The sequence below is a fragment of the Onychomys torridus genome, chromosome 22 (assembly GCF_903995425.1).
Source record: "Onychomys torridus chromosome 22, mOncTor1.1, whole genome shotgun sequence".
In the NCBI taxonomy this organism is placed as follows: Eukaryota; Metazoa; Chordata; class Mammalia; order Rodentia; family Cricetidae; genus Onychomys; species Onychomys torridus.
In genome coordinates, this window is record NC_050464.1 from 15017792 (window position 1) to 15042382 (window position 24591).

Consider the following 24591-nt stretch of genomic DNA (forward strand, 5'->3'; position numbering starts at 1 on the left):
TTTGTTTTTTGAGACAGGGTTTCTCTCTGTAGCTTTGTGCCTTTCCTGGAACTTGCTTTGGAGAACAGGCTGGCCTGGAACTCACAGAGATCCACCAGCCTCTGCCTCCTGAGTGCTGGGATTAAAGGTGTGTGCGCCACCACTGCCTGGCTTGGACTTTCTTTTTATGACTGAAATTTAAGCTTCTCTTTTTATATCACATGATAAAAAATGTCTGAGTGTTTTGCTCTTAGAAAGGTGTGGGAATGATTTACCTTCCAGCTATGTTCAAGGACACTGTTAGGTCCAAGGGTGCGCAGAAGATGGGGGGCAGACCACCAAAGTCTATTAAACCAGAAGTGAACTTTATTCCCAGAAAAAAAAAAAATCACCATGGCCCCAAAAAGCTTACCAGCTAGCTGGGACCACAGCCAGAGTCTGGGATTCTGAAACTTGTGGCAATGAAGGCAGGTTCTGGCCCCCCTTTTTATAGCAAGAAGTAAACCTTGGTTATGGACAAATGAATTTTTACAATTTCAAAGTTCAACGTTTAGAGACATATTGCATTTTAGGATTTATAATTTCACTAAGATCGTTTTAGAAGGTTCCAGCTCTAACTGATGTTTGCAGAAATCTGTCATCTTCCCTGACATGGCTAATTGATGTTTGCCCCAAACTTGTGACTTTTCCTGAAGTAGCTGGGTACCCATAGCAGGGGGAGAATATGAAACATTGCAGAGTAGGTGTCACGTAGAACTCATTAAAGGTTACCTTTGGTCTATGGCAGTTGTCAGTGGTTGGGAGAATAGCTAACCCCAGGCTGCAGAAAGCCATGTTAAAAGAAAAACTAACATTTGGGTTGCTGATAGAGCTGCCCATCGTAAAAACAAAGAAAGACCTAGTTAAAGATTAATCCGTATTTGCTGGCAGAGCTGATGGCTGTCAGCTTCCATCTCTTAAGCCTATAATTTTTTGTTCCTATATTCTTATCTTATTCCTATATTCTTATTTCTATATTTCTATTTTGTTCCTGTATTCCCATCTTCCTATTTTTAGACCCTTCAGGACACAATGCTTTTTTTTTTTTTTTGTTTTGTTTTGTTTTGTTTTTCCTGACAATTACTTTCCTTTTGTTTTGAAGTACATGGCATTTTTACCCTTAGGCTATTTCCTTTGCTGTCTCAAAGTTATGGTGTCAGCCCATCTGTAGACAAGTCAGGCTCTCTGGGGTAAACACAACTGGGTCTAGGGAGTGGGGACAAATCTGCTTCCAGAGTCAGCTGCTTGGTGAGCTCAAACAGTACATGACAATTTGTCAAGGTTTGCATGAGAAATGTCCCCCCCATAGCCTCTGGTATATAGTTGAAAGTTTTTCTGTGTCCCGCCTGGTCCTGCAGCCACTCAGACCCAAGTAAACACACAGAGGTTTATATTATTTTATAACTGCTTGGCCATTTGCTCAGGCTTATTACTGACTAACTCTTACACTTAAATTAACCCATAATTCTTATCTGTGTTTAGCCAAGTGGCTTAGTGCCTTTTCTCAGTTCTGCCTTGTCATCTTGCTTCCTCTGTGTCTGGCTGGTGACTACTTGCCCCACCTATACTTCCTGCCTGGCTACTGGACAAACAGCATTTTATTTTTTAAAGATTTATCTATCTATCTATCTATCTATCTATCTATCTATCTATCTATCTATCTATCTATTATGTACACAGAAGAGGGCACCAGATCTCATTACAGATGGTTGTGAGCCACCATGTGGGTGCATGGGAATTGAACTCAGGACCTCTGGAAGAGCAGTCAGTGCTCTCAACCTCTGAGCCATCTCTCCAGCCCACAGCATTTTACTTATCATCCAATCAGAGCAACACATATTCACAGCGTACTGAACGACATCTCACAGCACTGGTATTTGAACACTTGGTCCTCAGTGGATGGCACTGTTTGGGGGGAATCTTATAGACCCTTTAGGATGGTGGTTCTCAACTTTCCTAATGCTGCAACCCTTTAGTACAGTTCCTCACGTTGTGGTGACCCCCAACCATAAAATTATTTTCGTTGCTACTGCAAAACTGTCATTTTGCTACTGTTACTAATCATACTGTAAATACCTGATTTTTTTTTCGAGACATGGTTTCTCTGTGTAGCCTTGCGCCTTTCCTGGAACCCACTCTGTAGATCAGGCTGGCCTCGAACTCACAGAGATCTGCCTACCTCTGCCTCCCCAGTGCTGGGATTAAAGGCATGCACCACCACCGCCCGACAACACCTGATATTTTTGATGGTTTTAGGTGACCCCCGTGAAAGGGCCATTCGACCTCCCCAAAAGGGGTCATGACCCACAGTTTGAGAACCACTGCTTCAGGAGGTGCTGCCTTGCTGGAAGAAGTACATTACTAGGGGAGGGCATGGAGGGTTTCTAGCCTCACCCCATTTCCAATTTTATCTCTACTCCCTGATGTAACTTCTCAGCTTCCTGCCCCTGCCTCCATGCCTGCAGCTTGCTGCCATGTCTCTTCTGGCATTATAAATTGTCCCTCTCCTATTTTGGACTTTTTTCTATGAGATGCTTTTATCACAGCAAGAGGAAAGAAACCAATACATGTAGTATGAGTTGTTAGATGGTCTTATTAATAAAAACAAACCTGGGAGCCAGATATCGGGGTGAATGCTAAAAGATCAGAGAGACAGAACAAACCAGATCCTGTTTCCTCAGACTGGAAGCCTCTGTGTCCTTATCTGAATGGATCTCAGGCGAACTGCTGCTAAAAGCCTAAAAGCTTAATGGGGGTCTAGTTCCTGGTCCTCACACCTTATATACCTTTCTGCTTCCTGCCGTCACTTCCTGGGATTAAAGGCGTGAGTCACCATGCCTGGCTGTTTCCAGTGTGGCTTTGACCTCACAGAGATCTGGATGGATCTCTGCCTCAGAATGCTAGGGTGTGTGTGTGTGTGTGTGTGTGTGACCATTTTTCTGGCCTCTATGTCTATCTAGTGACTGTTCTGTCCTCTGACCCCAGATAAGTTTATTAGGATGTACAATATATTGGGGGACACAATATCACCACAAATACACAAGGGTACGGGCTGGTTTTGTGTGTCAACTTGACACAAGCTGGAGTCATCAGAGAGGAAATGCCTCTATGAGATCCATCTGTGAGGCATTTTCTCATTTAGTGATTGATGGGGGAAGGCCCAGCCTACTGTGGATGGTACCATTCCTGGGCTGGTGGTCCTGGGTTCTATAAGAAAGCAGGCTGAGCAAGCCATGGGGAGCAAGTCAGTAAGCAACACCCCTCCATGGCCTCTGCATCAGCTCTTGCCTCCAGGATCCTGCCCTGCGTGAGTTCCTGTCCTGACTTCCTTCAGTGATGAACAGCCATATGGGAGTGTAAGCCAGATAAACCCTTTCCTCCCCAACTTGCTTTTTGGCCATGGTGTTTCCTTTCAGCAATAGAAACCCTGACTAAGACCACAAGTATAATGTACATTATACCAGACTGGCTTCATACCTGTAAACCACAACGTTTCAGCCTCCTAAGTGCTGAGATTATTGGAAGATGCTGTCCCCCAGCAGTGTGAAATATTAAAATTTTAAAGATTATTTTTTGTATGTGTATGAGTGCTTTGCCTGCATGTATGTTATGCGCATCATGTGTGTACATGGTGCCCACAAAGTTCAGAAGAGGGCATTGGATTCCCTAGCACTGTTGCTACACATGGTGCAGTGCCACCATGTGGGTACTGGGAATCTGTTCCAGGTCCTTTGTAAGAGCGTCACTGAGCCATCTCTCCAGTCCCCTTGTTTTGGTTTGGTTTTAGATACAGGGTCCCACTCTATAGCCAAGAGGTCCCAAACTTACTGTGCAGCCCAGGCTGCCTCTGTCCTTTGGTGATCTACTTACCTCTGCCTCCCAAGTGTTGGGATTTCAGGTGTGAGCTACCAGGCCTAGATAAACTTTTTTTTCTCATTTATTATTGTATGTGTGCATGTGTGTGGGCACAAATGTACCATGATGTACGTGTGGAGTCTAGAGAACAACTTTCAGGAACCATTTCTCTCTGTCCATCATGTGGGGCCCAGTGACTGAACTCAGATCCTCAGGTTTGGTGGCAAGTGCCTTATCTCCTGGCCATTTTATCCCACTTACCCACATTAAAAATAAAGACTGGAGGTGTTCTGTGTGTCCCCCCCCCACCCCCTTCCTCTCTTTCCTTTTTAAGTCTGTGCTACAGTGGGAACCCAGGGCTTCATAAACACTAGGCATGAGAAACAAAAACTCTTTTTGTTTGTTGAAAGAGGGTTTCTCTGTGTAGCCTTGACTGTCCTAGAACTCACTCTGTAGACCTGGCTGGCCTTGAACTCACAGAGATCCATCTACCTCTGCCTCCCAAGTGCTGGGATTAAAGGCGGGTGCCACTACCACCTGACCTATTTTTTATTCTCGTGTAGGTATGTCTGTATGCCATATGTGTGCAGGTGCCCACGGGGGCCAGTAGAGTGCACAGTTGCCATTGAAACTGGAGTTATGGGGCATCGTATGGCACCCACCAAACTGGGGTCCTCCACAAGAGCAGCAATCACTCACAACACTGAGCCATCTCTTCAGCCCTCATCCCATATATTTTAAGGCTTATCAGGCACATGGCTTTGTCATGTCTTCAGGCAAGCTTGGACCCTGATAATTAAAAAACATTTACATTTATTTTATTGACTCTGTGTGCATGAACATTTTGCCTGTATGTATGTGCACCACCTGTATGCAGCAGTGTCTGTGGAGGTAAGAAAAGGGTGTCAGATCCCTTCAAATTGGAGATGGTTGCGAGCCATCATGATGATGCTGTAAATCAAACCCTGGTCCCCTGAAATTGCAGCCAGTGCTCTAAACCACAGAGTCATCTCTCCAGCTCCAATAATTTACTTTTTTCCCCTCTAAACTTTTAGTTTGTTGAGGGCTAGTTAGACCAGCAGATGCTAGTGGGGTCCTCAGGTTTCTGTTTCTCATTGTCTGGACCTAAGCTGGCTCATGGCTCCTTTGGAAATGGATGGTTCTTCCTTCCTTCCTTCCTTCCTTCCTTCCTTCCTTCCTTCCTTTCCTTCCTTTCCTTCCTTCCTTCTTTCCTTCCTTCTTTCCTTCCTTCCTTTCTTTCTTTGTTTTTGTTTTTGTTTTTTTGAGACAAGGTTTCTCTGTAGCTTTGGTGCCTGTCCTGGACTAGCTCTGTAGACCAGGCTGGCCTTGAACTCATAGAGATCCACCTGCTTCTGCCTCCTGAGTGCTGGGATTACAGGCGTGCACCACCACTGCCCAGCTTTTTTTTCTTTCTATGTCCACAGTGGAGTCACACCCAAGTCCAGGAAATATTTTCATTTTATCTTTTGTGTGGGTTTGCTTGTCTTTCTGACTTTATACATTGAAACTCTAACTAATAACATGACTGTTTGGAAACCCTGCCTTTGAGAAGGTAATTAAAGCGAAATGAGATTTAACTTAAATCTTAAAGTTAAATGAGATGTATGAGACGTTTGTTTTGTTTTCTTCTTTCTTTTTTTTAAACCTTTCTAGAGCTTTATTGGGAAAGGGGGAGAGAGTGGACAGAGAGATAGATAGATAGATAGATAGATAGATAGAGAGAGAGAGAGAAATAGAGAGACAGAGAAACCACACAGAAGGAAGAGAGTGGAAAGAGAAAAAGGTTTTTCTTCTTTCTAATTTGAGTTCTTGGAGAGTCAATAGTACTTTAACCCTGCCTTGAAGCATCTTGCAGATTGGGCTCTGTGTGTCACATCACACATATTTTCTTACACGTGTCTTCCTCCAGGCAGATGGTGTAATGCCTGTGTCTGGCTGGTGAACAGGTATATCTCTCAAAATGAGCCTTGTAATATTGGCAGGCTCTGTCACTGCTCTTGTCTTATTTGTATCCAGTTTATTCTTAACTAGATAATCTCACTCCAGCAGGCACAGTATCATACATCTGTATTACCAGCCCTTGGGAGAGCTGACACAGGACAACTGTAAGTTCAAAGCCACCTGGGAGGTATGTGTGTGGAGAGACAGAGAGAGACAGAGACAGAGAGAGAGAGATGAAGAGAAAGAGACAGAGAGACACAGACAGAGAAACAGAGAGAGATGAGAATGTTGCCTCAAATAGCCAAGAAGACAGCTCAGTGATAGAGCACCTGCCTAGAATCTCCCAGTGAGGGGCTGGGGTGTGACTCAATCTTAGAGCCCCTGCCTAGAATCCCCCAGTGAGGGGCTGGGGGTGTGGCTCAGTGGTAGAGCCCCTGCCTAGAATCCCCCAGTGAGGGGCTGGGGTGTGGCTCAGTGGTAAGTAGAGCACCTGCCTAGGATCCCCCAGTGAGGGGCTGGGGTGTGGCTCAGTGGTAGAGCACCTGCCTAGGATCCCCCAGTGAGGGGCTGGGGTGTGGCTCAGTGGTAGAGCACCTGCCTAGGATCCCCCAGTGAGGGGCTGGGAGTGTGGCTCAGTGGTAGAGCCCCTGCCTAGAATCCCCCATTGAGAGGCTGGGATGTAGCTCAGTGGTAGAGCACCTGCCTAGAATCCCCCAGTGAGGGGCTGGGGTGTGGCTCAGTGGTAGAGCACCTGCCTAGAATCCCCAGTGAGGGGCTGGGGTGTGGCTCAGTGGTAGAGCCCCTGCCTAGAATCCCCCAGTGAGGGGCTGGGGTGTGGCTCAGTGGTAGAGCCCCTGCCTAGGATCCCCCAGTGAGGGGCTGGGGTGTGGCTCAGTGGTAGAGCCCCTGCCTAGAATTCCCAGTGAGGGCTGGGACTCAATGGTAAAGCTGTGTCTACCATGCACAGGCTCCAGGATCCATGCCCAGAGCTACAAAAATAAAAAGCAGACAAATACACAAGGGAGTCCGATAGAAGTGGAAACGTCTGGATATGTCTGTTAGTTTCCTTCGCACATTTTAATCCTGATTGTGATAGTTTACTACACACAGTTCTCCAAGACATTGTCACTGCGAGAAACTAGGTACAAGGTTCAAGTGATTCCTCTGTATTGTTTGCCACAATTGCAAAATCTGTAATGAAACTAGTAAAAATTTCCCCAAATTGTCAAGGACCAAATGCCAGGAACCAAACACGAACCATGGAAAGTACTAGCTGGGCCAGGGAACAAGTCATAAGCCCACTGCCCTTCCCCAGAGCAGTAACACCTGTTTACTAACCGGAGGCTCCCAAAGATAAGAACATTCCACAGTCAGGTGCCATGACAACTGAACGTAAAGAGCACTCCATGGTCAGGTAGCCTAGCAACAGAACAAATGGCCCCTGACCAGTGACCTTAGCTGACATCTTGCAGTTGCACGATCTGCACGTCTCCCACGTTCTGCACGCCTTCCACGTCCCTTCCCCTTCCCTCCTTCCTGCCCCTTCCCCTCCTATGCTATATAAGCCATGCGGAGGAAAAATAAAATCTGCAGCTTGATCAGGATCCTGTCTTGCTGGCGTCTCTCGTGTCCTCTGTTCCTTCATTCGCTCCCACGGGTGGGTCGCCCCCCGTTGAAACCCTGTTGGCTGGAGCACCAAATTAAAAATAAAGTATAAGTTGGTAGTAGACAAGGTGATTGAATGGTTGTAATCACAGCACTCAGGAGGCTGGAGCAAGGGCTCAGAGGCATGAAGACCTGTTATCTATCTATCTATCTATCTATCTATCTATCTATCTATTTTATTTATTTAATTTAATTTTTTATTTTTTGGTTTTTCGAGGCAGGGTTTCTCTGTGTAGCTTTGCACCTTTCCTGGAACTCACTTTGGAGACCAGGCTGGCCTCAAACTCACAGAGATCCGCGTGCCTCTGCCTCCCGAGTGCTGGGATTAAAGGCGTGCGCACTCGCTGCTGCCTTGGCCGCCGCCAGGCAGACCTGTATTTTTTTAAAAAATGATTTATTTTTATTTTATGTGCACTGTTCTTTTGCCTGCATGTATGTCTGTTTAAGAGTGTTGGTATATGCTGCCTTGTGGTGGTGGCACACACCTTTAATCCTAGCACTCAGGAGGAGAGGCAGGTAGAACTCTGAGTTCTAGTCCAGCCTGGTCTACAGTCTTGGGAGAAAAAGAGAAAGAGTGTCAGATCCCCCAGCACTGGAGTTACAGACAGTTGTGACCTGCCATGTGGGTGCTGAGAATTGAACTCAGGTCCTCTGGAAGAAGAGCCAGTGCTCTTAACCACTGTGCCACCTCTACAACCCCAAGACCTGCCTTAAAAAAAAAAAAAAAAAAGAAGTTTGGGAGATAGCCTAGTAGGTAAGGGTACAAACATGAGGGCCTGAGTGTGAAACCCCAGCAGCACATAAAAACTTATATGAACTTCATGCTGTGACCCCAGGGCTGTGAGTAACAGAGACAAAAGGATCCACGAGGCTTCCTGCCGGCCAGTCTAGCTCCAGGTTTCGTGAGAGATCCTCTCTTGAGGAAATTAGGTAGACAGCAATAGAACAGGTCACCCTAAGATCTCCTCTGGCCTCTGCGTGCACATGGGAGAGGGCACCTGTACACATGTGTGCACACATCACACACAACCTCCCACATTCAAAAAGAAGACACTATGTAAAATACGATCGCGTTTATATAAAACTAGATTTATCTGTGTGGTGCATAGAGAGATGTATAAAATGGTGACCCAGGTGCTATAGTGGGTAAGCCAGGGGTAGCTTCATATTTCCATCATTTGCTGTTCATCATTCTGACGGCCACACGCAGGCTCTCCATCTACACAGCCTCAGGTTCCTCGGGAGCACTCAGGTGGGACAGACAAAGGACAGAAATAATTCCACTTCGTTGCGGACAATGAGCTTCTTTGGGTGGATGTTGTCTGGCAAATCCAAGCTGGAGGTCATTTCCCAGGCATCCACAAAGGCCACTTGGAGACCCACAAAGGCAGCTCGGAGGAACCTGTTCACCTGGAGTGTGAGCCAGTCACTGCCATACACGGATTTGTAGCCAGTATTGGCCAGTTTGATAACTACCAGAGTACTGGGTTCCCGGTCCAGCAAGGATTTTACAGCTGCCCGAATCCCTGCCAGTCTTCGAGCGAAGATGGATGGACGGAAGGTGGTAAAGTGGGCTCCCATACCCAGCACCACCACCATGTAGGGTCCCCCAGCCAGGCCATGCAGTTCTCTGGCCACAGAGTGTAGGGAGGCCACTGATGTGCGGCGAGAGCGCAGGGGCCAGCCATGGGCCCTCCAGTGTAACACTGTCCCCCTGAGTGGTGTCCACCACCATCAGGGGACCTGCCTGATATGTGACATGTAGATCAACTGGCTTCAGGGCTGTTGGGAGGAGGAGAAAAAAGTATTCACATGGGGGAACCAAGCAAGATGGCTCAGCCAGTAAAGACGCTTGCCGCCAGCCCTGACTACTTGAGCTTGATCCCCTAAGATTCATAGAGGAGAGAATCAGCTCTTGCATGCTGTTCTCTGATCTCCTCACACACACTGTAGCATGTGATTTTCCATATACATGCATAAATTATTAATTTTTTTTTTTCAGAGCTGAGGACCAAACCCAGGGCCTTGCACTTGCTAGGCAAGCGCTCCACCACTGAACTAAATCCCCAACCCCATAAGGTATTGTATTTTTTTTTTTTTTTTGAGACAGGGTTTCTCTGTGTAGCTTTGCGCCTTTCCTGGAATGGCCTCAAACTCACAGAGATCTGCCTGCCTCTGCCTCCTGAGTGCTGGGATTAAAGGCATGCGCCACCACCTCCCCAGAATAAAGGATTAGATGTAATAAAAATTTGAACTGTGATTTAACACAGAACTGTAAATTACCTTTAAAAAAACAAACGAAAAAACAAGTTCTCGCTATGTAGCCCTGGCTGTTCTGAGACTCACTATATAGACCAAGCTGGCATTGAAATCACAGATCTGTTTGCCTTTGTTTCCCTAGTACTGACATTAAAGGGGTGCAACATTACATCCAGTCCATCAAATATACATACATATTTATACATATAATGTAGATCATATATTATACATATATACTATAAAATATTATAGGTATTTATTTATTATACATGTTATACATAAGAACGTGTCTCAAATACACACACACACACACACACACACACACACACACACATATATATATATGTACACACACATACATGTATTACACATATATATAAACTCAGGTCCTCTGCAAGCACTCACCCCTGAGCCATGTCTCCAGCCCTGAATTCTATAAAATTTTGTCTCTGTTGCCTACTTTCCTTCTTTTTCCTTTCTCCTTTTCCTCTTTGTTGTATGAGAGAGGATTGAGAAAGGATCTTGAAGCCCAGACTAGTTGAGGTTGGACTTGAACTCATGATCCTCCTCCCTCTACCTGATGAGATTACAGTCAGGCACCACCATGTCCCATTTTACCATCTCCTTCTCTCCCTTCCTTCCCTTTTCCTGACTTTCCCCTCCCCTTCCTTCCTTCCTTCCTTCCTTCCTTCCTTCCTTCCTTCCTTCCTTCCTTCCATGTGTGAGGATGCGTGTTTATGACATATGTGTGAGTGTATACCATGGAGTACACACGCACATGGAGGTTCACTTTGGAGGGTCAGCTCTCCTTCCACCATAATGGCTCCCAGGATTGAACTCAAGTCTCCAGGCTCAAAGAGCAAATGCTTTACCCCGCTGAGCCATTGTACTGACCTCCACCCATTTTCCTTTACCAGCTTCACCCTGTGAGGAATCCAACCACTTCTTTCTCTTGGGTTTCTGTCAAAGAGCTACCAGACTCCTGAGTTTCATTCCATGCTTTGAGTGTCCTTTGGAATAGAGTCTAATGTTTCTCTGTTGCCTCAACTGCAGCGTGGATAAAACAAACCTACTGTCGCTACACAAATTACTATTTCCTGAATCTCCCCCACACACACCCCAGTCAACTAATAGCTTGAGAATGACTTCCAGATGCTTTTGTTGTCATTGCTTGTTTTTATTTTCAGTCAAGGGCTCAAATAGTCCAGGCTTGCCTCAACCTCACTATGTAGCTAAGGAAGATCCTGAACTCCTTATCATTCTGCTTCTACCTCCTGAATGTGCTATCAAACCCAGTTTTTTTCTCTCTTTTCTTTTCTTTCTTTCATTATTTTTATTCTTTAAAATGTGCTTGCAGTGCAAACATGAGGACCTGGGTTGGAGCCCCCAGAGCCTATATTAAAAAGTTAGGTGTGTAGCAGCCAGCCAGCAGCTAAGAGTCCTGCAGGCAGGCTGCTGCACCACCACTGCCACCCATTGGACCTACAAGATCCTACAAGATCTGCTCCGATGCCCAAACCTACCATGCCCATCATCCTCCCCCTGGCCGACCATCCCCTACAAAATCAGCAGCCCCTAGAGGCATAAGCACCAAATGCACCAATTGGAAGAAGAGGTGAGCGACTGGTCTCCCAGCTAAACTGCCCCAATCCCTAGACCCGAAGCTCCAAGGCACATCCCATGTCCCTCCTCCTCCCATCTCAGCCCCAGCAGCAAGCCAGCAGGTAAGAGTCCTGTGGGTAGGCCGCTCCACTACAGCCACCCATTGGACTCTGTAACCTACAAGACCCACTCGGCCACCCAAACAAACGAACCCACTGCCCTCCCTCTGGCAAACCAACCCCCACAAAATCAGCAGCCTCTAGAGGTGTGAGCACCACTTGCACCAATTGGAAGAAGAGCAACCTTCCCATGAACAGCCCTCTCCAGCCACACCAGCAGACCCTACAGGCACAGGTGCCACCCACACCAGCTGGAAGAGCAGACCCCATAGGGACAAGTAAAGCCTACACCAGCCAGAAGAACTGGACAATATGTTGGATCTAGGCACCCAAACCTCACAAACCTCAGCTGAGACAACCCTCCTCCACCTGACAACCAGCCAATTAGCAGAACCCTTGGCCATTCAGACCACAAGGCAATAAAGGAAACAGACAATCAAGGAACAAAAGACCCATCCAACAACAACAACAAAAAAATCACAAGAATCAATACCTATACCTACAATTATCACAGACCGAGATAGGTAAACAGCATGGAAGAATACATTCAACAACATAAAGAATAATATGGCACCACCAGAACCTAGTGATTCTGTAACAGCAAGACCTGAATATCCCAATGCAGATGAAGCAGAAGAAAAAGACCTTAAAAATAACTTTATGGACCTTAAACAGGGAATGAAAAATTCCCTTTAAGAAATTGAGGAAAAGACAAACAAAAATGGAAGAAATCAATAAATCCCTTCAAAAAAGCCAAGAAAACTACAAACAGGTGAAGGAACCAGTTCAAGACTTGAAAATTGAAATAGAGGCAACAAAGAAAATACAAACTAAGGGAATTCTGGAAATGGAAAATCTGGGTAAATGAACAAGAACTACAGATACAAGCATAAACAACAGAATATAAGAGATGGAAGACAGAATCTCAGGCACTGAAGATACAATAGAGTAAATAAATTAATTGGTCAAAAATGTTAAATCCAACAAATTCTTAACATAAACCATCCAGGAAATCTGGGACACAATGAAAAGACCAAACCTAAAAATAACAGGGATAGAAGAAGGAGAAGAATTCCAGCTCAAAGTCACAGAAAATATATTCAACAAAATCACAGAAGAAAACTTTCCCAACCTAAAGAAGGATATACTTATGAAGTTACAAGAAACTTACAGAACACCAAATAGACTGGACCCCCCCCCCAAAAAAAAAAGTCCCCTTGCTACATAATAATCAAAACATTAAATGTATAGAATAAAGAAAGAATAGTAAGATCTACAAAGGAAAAAGGCCAATAATATATAAAGGCAGACCTATCATAATTACACCCGACTTCTCGATGGAGAACCTGAAAGCCAGAAGATTAGGGACAGACATTTTGTAGACACTAAGAGACCATGGATGTTAGTCAGCCCAGTCTACCACACCCAGCAAAACTTTCAATCACCATAGACAAAGAAAACAAGATATTCCATGACAAAACAGATTTAAACAATACCTATCCACAAGTCCAGCCCTACAGAAAGTACTAGAAGGAAAACTCCAGCCCAAGGAAGTTAGCTGCAACAATGAAAACACAGGCAATAGATAATCTCATACCAGAAAATCCAAAAGAAGGGAAACACGAACACTATAACTACCATCACCACCACCAAAACCAAAAATAACAGGAATTAACAATCACCGGTCATTACTATCTCTTAATATCAATGGACTCAATTTGCCTATAAAAAGACAAAGGCTAACAGAATGAATCTGAAAACATGATCCATACTTCTGCTGCATACAAGAAATGCATCTCAACTTCAAAGACAGATATTACCTCAGAATAAAGGGTTGGGAAAAGATTTTCCAATCAAATGGACCTAAGAAACAAGCTAGTATAGCTATCCTACTATCTAACAAAATAGACTTCAAACTAAAATTAATCAAAAGTGATGGAGAAGGACATTTCATATTCATCATAAAAATCCATCAAGATGAAGTCTCAATTTTGTACATTTATGCCCCAAATAAAAGGGCATCCACATTTGTAAAAGAAACATTACTAAAGCTTAAATCACACATCAAAACCCATACCCTAATAGTGAGAGACTTCAATACCCCATTCTCACCAATAGACAGGTCTGCCAGACAGAAACATGACAGAGAAATAGGGAGCTAACATATGTTATGACTCAAATGGACTTATCAGACATCTAAAGAACACCTATGAACACCTGCCTGATTTTTGACAAAGAAGCCAAAATTGTGCAACGGAAAAAAAGCATCTTCAATAAGTGGTGCTGGTATAACTGGATGTTAACATGTAGAAGAATGTAAATAGATCCATATCTATCATCATGCACACATCTCAAGTCCAAGTGGATCAAAGACCTCAACATAAATCCAGCTACACTGAACCTGAGAGAAGAGAAAGTAGGAAGTAGCCTTGATTGGCATAGGCTACTACTTCCTGAATATAATACCAGTAGCACAGACAATGAGATCGACAATTAATAAATGGGACCTTCTGAAACAGAAAAGCTTCTGTAATGCAAAAGACATGGTAAATAAGACAAAACAGCAGCCTTACAGAATGGGAAAAGAACTTTACCAACACCACATCTGACAGAGGGCTGATCTCCAAAATATCTAATGAACTCAAGAAATTAGACTTCAAAATATCAAATAATCCAATTAAAAAATAGAGCACAGATCTAAACAGAGAATTCTCAACAGAAGAATCTCAAATGGCCAAAAGACATTTAAGGAATTGCTCAACATCCTTAGCCATCAGTGAAATGCAAATCAAAATGACTCTGAGATACCACCTTACACCTGTCAGAATGGCTAAGATAAAAAACACTGATGACAGCTTATGTTGGAGTGGATGTGGAGCAAGAGGAACACTCCTCCACTGTTGGTGGGAGTGCAAACTTGTACAGCCAGTTTGGAAATCAGTATGGTGGTTTCTCAGAAAATTGGGAATCAATCTACCTCAAGACCCAATAATACCACTCTTGGGCATATATCCAAGGCATGCTCAATCATACCACAAGAATATTTGCTCAAATATGTTCATAGCAGCATTATTCATAATAACCAGAACCTGGAAACAACCTAGATTACCCTCATCCAAAGAATGGATAAAGAAAATGTGGTACATATATGCAATGGTGTATTACTCAGCTTGTGGGGGCCCACAGAGGCTCCCTAGCAAGGCCTTACTGAAGGTCAGAAAATCTGAGCTTACTTTACCCAGCAGGGATGAATAATGGGATGATTTGGCCACAGGTGTGGTTACCAGGTGTTTTGAAGGGTCTACACTTGCCTGTATGTTGTGCTTTGATCTTGAAAGGGGGAGAGGTCTTTTGCTTTTCCCCCTTGGTAGTGTATAAAAAGCTCATTAGAGCTAGGTGGCGGTGGCACATGCCTTTAATCCCAGCACTTGGGAGGCAGAGGCAGGCGGATCTCTGTGAGTTCAAGGCCAGCCTGGTCTATAGAGCAAGTTCCAGGACAGGCACCAAAAGTACACAGAGAAACCCTGTCTCAAAAAACCAAAATGAATGAATAAATGAATGAATGAATGATTAAATAAATAAATAAAAGCTCATTAGAATAAACTAGAGGAGACTGTGTATTGATCCAGGGCCCTCCTGAAGCTATCCTGTGTCTCTGTCTTTCTCGTAGTCTCTGTCTATATTTCTAATACTTCCTCATTCCTCTCTCCTCCTTCCAAGAACCCTTCAACAAGTTGAAGTTGGCCTCCGACATCAGCTGTAAAAAACAATGACATCATGAAATTTGCAGGCAAATGGATGGAACTAGAAAAAAATCATCCTGAGTGAAGTAACCCAGACCCAGAAAGACGAACATGGTAAGTACTCACTCATAAGTAGATATTAGATGTAAAGCAAAGGATAACCAGCCTACAATCCACAGCCCTAGAGAAACTAGGTAACAAGGAGGACCCTAAGAGGGACACATGAATTGCCCTGGGAAGAGGAAATAGATGAGATCTCCTAGGTAAACTGGGGATAGAGGGGGGTTGCACTAGAGGGGAGAGAATGGGGGATGGGAACATGAGGGATCAGGATGGTTGAGGAAGTGATGGAGAGGGAGCGCATTGAAAGAGATACCTTGATAGAGGGGGCCATTATGGGGTTAGGAAAAAAACCTAATGCCAGGGAAACTCTGGGAATCCACAAGGATGAAACCAGCTAAGACTTCTAGCAATAGTGGAGAGGGTGCCTGAATTGGCTTTCTCCTATAATCAGATTGGTGAATACCCTAACTGTCATCATAGAACCTTCATCCAGTAACTGATGGAAGCAGATGCAGCTAGTGGGAGCTCATTGACTCTGGACTGACGACAGCTGGGGAACCTGAATGGGACCGACCTAGGCCCTCTGCATGTGGATGGCAGTTGTGTAGCTTGGTCTCTTTGTGAGGCCCCTAGCCGTGGGACCAGGATCTGTCCCTGGCATATGAGCTGGCTTTTTTGGAACCTATGGTGGGATACCTCATTCAGCCTTGATGCAGGGGAGAGGACAGCTGGGTCCTGCCTCAACTTGATATGCCATGCTTTGTTGACTGTCATGGGAGGCCCTAACCTTTCTGAGGAGTCGGGGGAGAGGAGGGAGGGAAAACTGTGGTTGATATGTAAAATAAATAAAAATTTAATAATAATAAAAAAGTTAGGTGTGGTCATGTGTGCTTGTAATCCTAGTGCTGGGCAGTGGGGCTGGATCCTTGGGTGTGCTGGCTTGTTTTTCTGTCAGCTTGGCACACCCTAGAATTATCTGGGACGAGAGATCTCAATTGAGAAAATGCCTCCATTAGCTTGGCCTATAGGCATGGGAATCTCCTTCAGTGCAAGTGCTGTCTGGCTTTTCCATCATGAGTCCTCATAGGTCACTCCCTCCCCTCACGGTCACTCACAGGGCACTGTGTCTCGAAGATACTCCCACCACTGCCGAAGTGTGGAATCTCCCATCATGTAGACAACGCGGCCAGCCAGGCAGTTCAGGATGCTGTCCACAGTGGGGAAAGAGAGGCTAGAACAGAACGTGGAATGCCATCTCTCTCGGTGGTAGAAGCCAGAGGGTTTTGGAGACAGGTGGCCAGGGCGGCATGGGGGCCTTGAGGGCAGGGCTTATAGGAGGCAGAAGAGCAGAGCAGATTAAAGTAGAAAAAAATGAACATCTTATAAAATGTCAATAGTCTTAAAAATTGTTTGTAAATTAACTTTTATTTATACTTGTTTATTTCCAGGGTTTGAACTCAGGTCATCAGCCTTGGCTACAAACCCCTTTGTACATTGAGCCATTTTGATGGTCCAGTCAGTCATTCTTCTACATACTTTATATGTAGTATATCAATGCACTCTTACAGAGCCTGTGAAGCGTGTGTGTGTGTGCCAGATCTCATTACTGATGGTTGTGAGCCAACATGTGGTTGCTGGGACTTGAACTCAGGACCTCTGGAAGATCAGTCAGTGCTCTTAACCTCTGAGCCATCTCTCCAGCCCCCTTAATGTCTTTAAAAAAATCTTTTTTAAATGTGCATTAGTGTTTTTGCTTGCATGTATATCTATGTGAGGTTGTCGGATCCCCTGGAATTAGAGTTACAGACTGTTGTGAGCTGTCATGCTGTCATGTGATTGCTGGGAATTGAACCCAGGTCCTCTGGGAGAGCAGTGAGTGCTCTTAACCACTGAGCCATCTCTCCAGCCCCTCTTGTCTTAACTTCTTAATCCTCCCATCTTCACCTCTGGAGTGCTGCGACTACAGGCTTGCATGTTCACAACTGGGATGTAGCACTCACTGTCTGCAGCAGGTTTCTTATTTTGGACCAAAAACCAGCTCCAAAATCATGACACAGAAACTACTTATTAGTTATGAGTGTTTGGACTTATGTTTCTCCCACTAGATCTTACAACTTAACACGTTTCTCTTCATCTACATTTGGCTCAGGGCTTTTTACTTTTCTTTCTTTCTTTCTTTCTTTCTTTCTTTCTTTCTTTCTTTCTTTCTTTCTTTCTTTCTTTCTTTCTTCCTTTCTTTCTTTCTTTCTATCTGACTTGTCTGATGTCTCCATGACTGGCAGGTGGCTGCCTGGCTTCTGGCCCCAGGCATCTCTCTCTCTCTCTCTCTCTCTCTCTCTCTCTCTCTCTCTCTCTCCTTCATATCTCTTTTCTCTCATTCTCTAGAGCCTAGATTTCTCCTCCTACTTATTCTTTCTCCCCTCCAGGCTTGCCTATCCTTTCTCTGCCTAGCTATTGGCCATTCAGCTTTTTATTAGACCAATCAGGTGCCTTAGGCAGGCAAGGTGAAACAGTCACACATCTTTACATAATTAAACTAATGCAACATAAACAAATGTAACACATCCTTATGTTATTAACAAAGGCAGCAGAAACAAATTTCATACTCCTTTACACAGTTAAAATAATATTCTGCAGCATAAACAAATGTAATACATCTTCTTTACATACTTAAATATTCCACAACTAACCATGTCCAATTATAGATGGCAACACTGAGATCCTAGAATCTTAAGTGATTTACCGTGATCAAGAACAAGGATTAAGTCCAAAAGCAGTAGAGATGACGTCTTGTGCCTTGTCCAAGCTAGACAAGTACTCTCCCATTAAGTTTATCTCCAGTCTATAAAGTATTTTTTTTTAAGTTCAATGACAGCATTTGAAGCTAGGAAGTATCCTGTTACAGCCCTAGTACTAACCACTGTACCACACTTCCCTGGCAGGAAAGAGGTAAAAATCATAGAATAAAACCCATCTGAGGTCTGGAGAGATGGCTCAGTGGGAGATGTACAAGCATGTGCAAGGGTGAGGACCTAAGCTTGACCCCTAGAACATGTGTAAACACTGGGTGTGCAATGCACCTAGGGAGGTGGAGATGGAGATCCCAGGGCCTCACTGATCAGCCAGCCTGGCTTCAACAGCAATCTCCAGGCTCAGTGACAATCTCGCGTCTCAAAAAAATAAAGGGGACCTTTATTTATGTGGCCCCATGTTTACTGACTTAGAACATTGACCTGCTACCTGGGTCCTTCCTGCGTACACCCAGAAACCTTCCTCCAGCCTGGGGCTCATGTCTGGAAACCAGCATCTTCTCTGGCAGGAGTGGTGCCCACACATGGAAACAGCTCAAGCACCTCCCTCAGTGACCATCCATTTGGGGATTAGAGGATGTTAGGGATGGGTTGGAACTCCGGCCCAGACCTTCCAAGTGTCTGGACACAGGCATCTCAAGACCACCTGGCTGGCCACTTGGATCCTTGTGCCTGAGGCTCTAGGCCCACCAGTGCCTCCTCTGGGGACACTGTATCTGGTATTCTCTGGAGCATAAAAAAATCAATACTTGTAGATGAATTTCTAAGTGGTCTTATTAAATAAAAAACCTGGAGCCGAATATCGGGGTGAAAGCCTTAGAGATCAGAGAAGCCACCAGCTGACTTTACCTCACCAACTCTGCTGCTTCCAAATGTGTGTTACTTCCTGTCTTACCCATGCCTTTATCGCCTTGCTGTTCTGCCCTCTCATTGGCTGTCTAGCCTAGCTACATCACTTCCTTGTCACTGCCTGTCTGAACAGACCTCCAGGTCTCCATGGTTGATACCGGGATTAAAGGCATGTGTCGCCACACTTGGCTCTGTTCCCTACTATGGCCTTGAATACACACACACACACACACACACACACACACACACACACACACACAGACCCTGCCTGATAAATGATGGGATTAAGGGCATGTACTACCACTGCCTGACTTCTATGTCTACCTAAAATGGATGGCTATTTCCTCTGATCTCTAGGCCAACTTTATTTATTAACATACAAATAAAATACCACCACAGATACTTTTAACCCTGTGTCCAATGTTCTTTAGTGGCTAAGCATATTTTCCACATAGATTTCATTCTAATTGGTGTGTGTGTGTGTGTGTGTGTGTGTGTGTGTGTGTGTGTGTGTGCATGTGGACTTTTGAGGACCATCCTGATGGGAGCTCTGTGTGTTGCTGCGGAGGACCTCATAGATCTTCCGTCTTCCCCTTAAGCCTCACCTTTGGTTGGCAGATGAAGATGGATTCAGAGGTCCCTTACTTCTTTGGGGGAGGCACCAATGCCTTCCATTTCTTTTTTTCTGAGTGAATACCAAGAGAGAGACTGGGTCCCTCTGAATACTATGGGTGCTTCATCAGTCGAGGCCTCTAGGCAGTCACTGTGCAAACACTGCATTTGGAACCCCTATGAGCAATAATATATGCACTGGACCTGGGTCCTGCCTGGCTCCCTTGCTTTCTGGATGTGGCCTGGAAGAGCAGAATTAGCTCCTCCACCCTGCCTTAGCTCTGTACACCACCTACCCAGCCACCCCTGGGCTGGCAGAACCCCACATTTTTGCTCTGATTACTATGGATGAACAAAATTCTGAAAAGGCTTGCAATCAAAAGAAAACAGCAACAACATAAAACCACCAGTGAGATGGCTCAGCAGGTCAAGGCTCCAGCTCTCAAGCCTCACGACCCGACTTCAAGTCCTGGGACTACAGATACGCACAAGTGTACCCAAAACAAGTAAATGAACCTGTAATACAACTGAGAGTTGAATACGACAAAAGAAAGAGCAATTTGGGCAATTCGCATACTTCTGCACAGGAGAGTGACCCCACCCATATACCCCCAGCCCACACCAAATTAAAAAGCCCACTGTAGCTAGAGAGTTTTCTCTCCGGGTCCCGCCAAGCCCCGGCAGTCCGACAGCCCACTTATAAAATAAACACACAGATGCTTATATTATTTAAACTGTTTGGCCTAATGGCTCAGGCTTCTTGTTAACTGTTCTTATATCTTAAATTAACCCATCTCTATAAATCTATACATTGCCACATGGCTCATGGCTTACCGGTATCTTAACATGTTCTCATGGCGGTGGCTGGCAGCGTCTCTCTGCCTTAGCCTTCCACTTCCCCGAATTCTCCTTTCTGCTTGTTCTATCCTTCCTGCCTGGCTACTGGCCAATCAGTGTTTTATTTATTAAACAGTTGGAGCAACACATTTAACATACAGAACATCCCACAGCAGCCCACGACCCATCTCAGCTGACAATCATCCCCACCCCCACCCCCATATTTCAGCCTCACTCACCCACATCACTCATGTTCCCAGTGGCTGCTGGTGTCACCAGGATTGGAGATATGTCTGAAGGGAGTGGCTGGTCTGTCACACTCCTGAAGAAACAAGTTTCACTGAGTGTGAACTTTGAGGGAGGTTGACCAGGGGAAAATTTGATTTTCAAGAACATACCATGATTGACTGGTTGTCTCTCTCATCTGCCTAATCCCAGGTCACTACAATATAGTGAGCACTGACAGGGCAATTGCAATAGTTAGGAGAAATACACACAGAAGAGAACAATCTTATCAGTTCAGTAATAGTCAAGGTAACCAAGGGGCCACGTAGTTCTCCTTTGTAATAAATGGAGCACCACAGGAAGTGAGAAATTATAATTTTCCTGGCACTAGAGTCTAGAAAGAACATTAAATTTTGTTATTGTTGTTACACAAACAGTCAGTAGGGAATGCAACAATACCTCCCCCCATCTCAATCCCAGCCCTGATCCCCTTTTTGATGCACAAAGTAATTCATGCATCCCAGGCTGGACTTGTATTCACTATGCAGCCAAGGATGTCCTTGAATTCTTGAGTTTTCTGCCTCCATTACAAGGTCACCAAAAACCCCACTAGGAATTTAAGTTCAATCTGGGCTGCAGAAATCTCTAAATAATGATGATGATGATGGTGCTTCAGCAGGTAAAGGTTCTTCTTGCCAAGCGTGATAAACTGAGAATGGTGAGTGGCCTCACAAAGCGAAAGAAGAGAATTAACTCCCTCAAGTTGTCTTCTAACCTCCACATGCACTCTATGGCAGACACATGATCTGCTCTCTCTCTCTCTCTCTCTCTCTCTCTCTCTCTCTCTCTCTCTCTCTCTCACACACACACACACACACACACACACACACACACAAATGGAGAGAGAGAGAGAGAGAGAGAGAGAGAGAGAGAGAGAGAGAGAGAGAGAGAGAGATTGAGATCACTTAGGACTGGGACACATGCACTATTCTAGATTTCTTACCTGGCCAGCAGGTCTTCATCATGTGGTGTGGTCACCTTCAGGTAACTTCCACTCGAGTGGCCGACTAAAGCATTGCAGGGTAAAGTGGAGGGTTGAGCACAGAACCAGTCCTCCCCAGAAACCACATCTCTGTACTGGCAGGTGGGCCCTTTGGCTCCAGTTGACTGGGGGTCCACGTTGCAGATAACAGTCTCTTGAATGCCGTTCCTTCCTCGGAAATATCCTCTAAAGTCAACGGTGGCCTGTTTTTCTCTCCAGATTCTCTGCAGGACCCCAACTGCCTCACTGGAGTGGATCAGCCTCACTTGCACCTGAGCCCATCCAGCCCACAGCAGAGGGAAGGACAAGAGGTATGTGCCATTCTCCAGATCTTTCACCTCCCCTGGGACTCCTGCTTTCAATTCCTGGCCCAAGAGTTTTGCCCGAAACAGATCTCCACCATGAGTCTTGGGCCTACCTTGGTGATCCCTAGCCACAAGGATGGCCTCTAGGTTACTTCCCAGAGCATAGTTGGCCTGCACAGGACCCTTCAATCTGTAAGTGGAGGTTTTGGGGCTGGTAGAAGCCAAAAAGTCATCCCTGTTTCCACCAGTTGGAGGCCAATATAGAAGGTTGGTCAGGTTGGTGAGTTCTTGAGAGATAGAGTCCCAGTCGTTGGGCTCAGAGGCATATTTAGAGGCAGGATGGGGTGGTGGGAATGAACGGTTCATGGGCTCGGGCCAAGACATCATGAGACAGAACACCTGTGGGTAAAGAAAGAGGACTATACCAGTGTGTTGTATGTGCTGGATTTTCTTCCTGGATGGAGGTATTCCACTAGGACAAGTATCACGTAGGAGTCCTACCTGCTTGTGTCATTCTATCTGTCATTCATAAGCCTGGCATTTGAGTCCCCATGACCTTTCTTTGAAACAAACAACTCAGGATGGGATGACACTGTTACTAGAATATCTGGGGAGTCCCACTGGAGTGGTCATACATTAACAAAAAAAATTGGAGTCCTTACTGTGGTTCTTTTCTTTTTTAAAAAATATTTATGTGTAGGAGTGTTTTGCTTGCATGTATATATGTGTTCCGTGTTCATGTGTCAGAAGAGAACTTTGGGTCACCTGCAAACAGAGCTACAAATTGTTACAAGCTGTCAGGTGAGGGGTGCAAACCAGACCCAGAAATCTGTAAGAGCAGATAGTGCTCTTAACTACTGAGTCATTTTTCCAGCTTCAAATTGAAGGAGTCAGAATGTGTTTTCATCTTAGGCACAGGAACTATTCCATTGTAAATATTGACCTAAGCCAGAGTCCAGAAAATCCCCCAGCCAAGTTTGACCAATCAGTCAAACAATTTGAAGCCTGGTCTTATGAGGATATGTTACAGGATATGGCTGTTACTGACCATACAGGACTAAAAAGTCCACCATGGGTGGAACTTGAATAGCCCCCATCTAGCCCTGTCCAATCAACATGCACACCATGTAACTGCTTCTCAACTGCCCAACTAGAACAGAGATACTTAGAATTAATTCCCAAGTCTCCTTTAAAATGGCCTGGGTGCCATTGTCCCTGGTCTTCATTGACATTTTTTGGGAATAATCATTGACCCCTGCCTGCTGGCTTTTCCTGCAGAATAAACACACTTTGTATTTGCATACTATTTGAGTCTGGGGTCTTCCTTCAGTGATTCTCAGACCCTTTCACAAGGCCTCTTAGATTTTTTTCTTTTTAAACTCTCTCTCTCTCTCTCTCTCTCTCTCTCTCTCTCTCTCTCTCTCTCTCTCTCTGTGTGTGTGTGTGTGTGTGTGTGTGTGTGTCTTTCTCTGTGTGTGTGTGTGTGTGTGTGTGTGTGTGTGTCTGTGTGTGTGTGTCTGTCTGTCTGTCTGTCTGTGTGTCTGTGTCTGTGTATGTAAACATGTGAACTCACTCATGCACTTGCACACTATGGCCTGCATGCCATGGTCATAGGACAATTTGTAAGGTCATTTCTCTCCTTCCACCATTTCTGGGGTATCAAATTCAGGCCATCAGGTTCAGTAACTAGCCCCCTTACACCCGCTGAGCCATCTTGCTGATCCCAGGGTTGACATTATCAGATATGCTGGGGAACAGTAGCGCTGATGCTTACAGACTCTGTCGACCCAAAAATTTAAAAATCTAAACTGGCAGTGGAGAGAGAGAACCAAGAGAATCTCATTGTGTACACGGGTAGATCACAAGGCTTGAAGGTAGGTAGGACTAAGAAAATGGGGTTAAGGAGGGTCAGGAAATGCATTGTGTGAGAGTTTACCTAAATAGTTGGTTCATGGATATGGAAAGTACATACTACCAGTATATAAATGCTACTCAAATTGACATGTACATACATACACTGAGGATCAAAATCCTAACCCCTTGAATGTGTGTTTGTAAATTATAAGCTGATCATGACATTTGTAAGCATGATATAAGGACAGATATAGCATATTTGTCGTCCCTGCACCTGGCAGGCCTGGGCAGGAGATCAGTAGTTTCAGGTCATTCTTGGCTAAAGGGCAGCCTTTGTGGAGGAGTGGAGGAAGGCCTGGGTGAATGTGAATGGAGTCCTGAGTGGATGTGTGCTGTTGACATGGGCACAGCCATGTCAAGGACCCCAGTGTCTCAGACCCATGGGTATTTGGTAAAGCCTTCCCATGCAAAGCCTTCCCTCCTGGTCTGAGTGTAAATGTTGATAGTGTGTCCCCCTTAGCTTCCTCCTCTGAGATGCTTACTGCCTGAAAACTGCTCCTTTACAGGCACGGCCTCTACCAATATTAGCCAAACCTGCTTCCTTGTTGAGCAAGATACTATAAACCCACCCCCTTGCTCAGCTGTGTGCAACAACCCGGCCTCCTTCTTCAGCAGTATGTAAGAAATTTGGTGCTCTCTCTCCCTGATGCAGCTTCACCATCAGAGCCCAATCGATTGGATCTCAGCTCTTCTGTATGTCCATGTGTTTAT

General features: G+C 45.0%; 1 protein-coding gene across 1 annotated transcript; it reads right to left on the minus strand.

Moving 5' to 3' along the window:
• Positions 1 to 8748: 8748 nt before the first annotated feature.
• LOC118572632 (NXPE family member 3-like) lies at positions 8749 to 22332 on the minus strand. Its single transcript, XM_036172358.1, is given in 5 exon segments — positions 8749 to 9216; positions 9218 to 9282; positions 16402 to 16614; positions 20634 to 20716; positions 21623 to 22332. Coding segments are annotated over 5 exon segments (1539 nt in total).
• Between the last annotated feature and the right edge of the window lie 2259 nt (positions 22333 to 24591).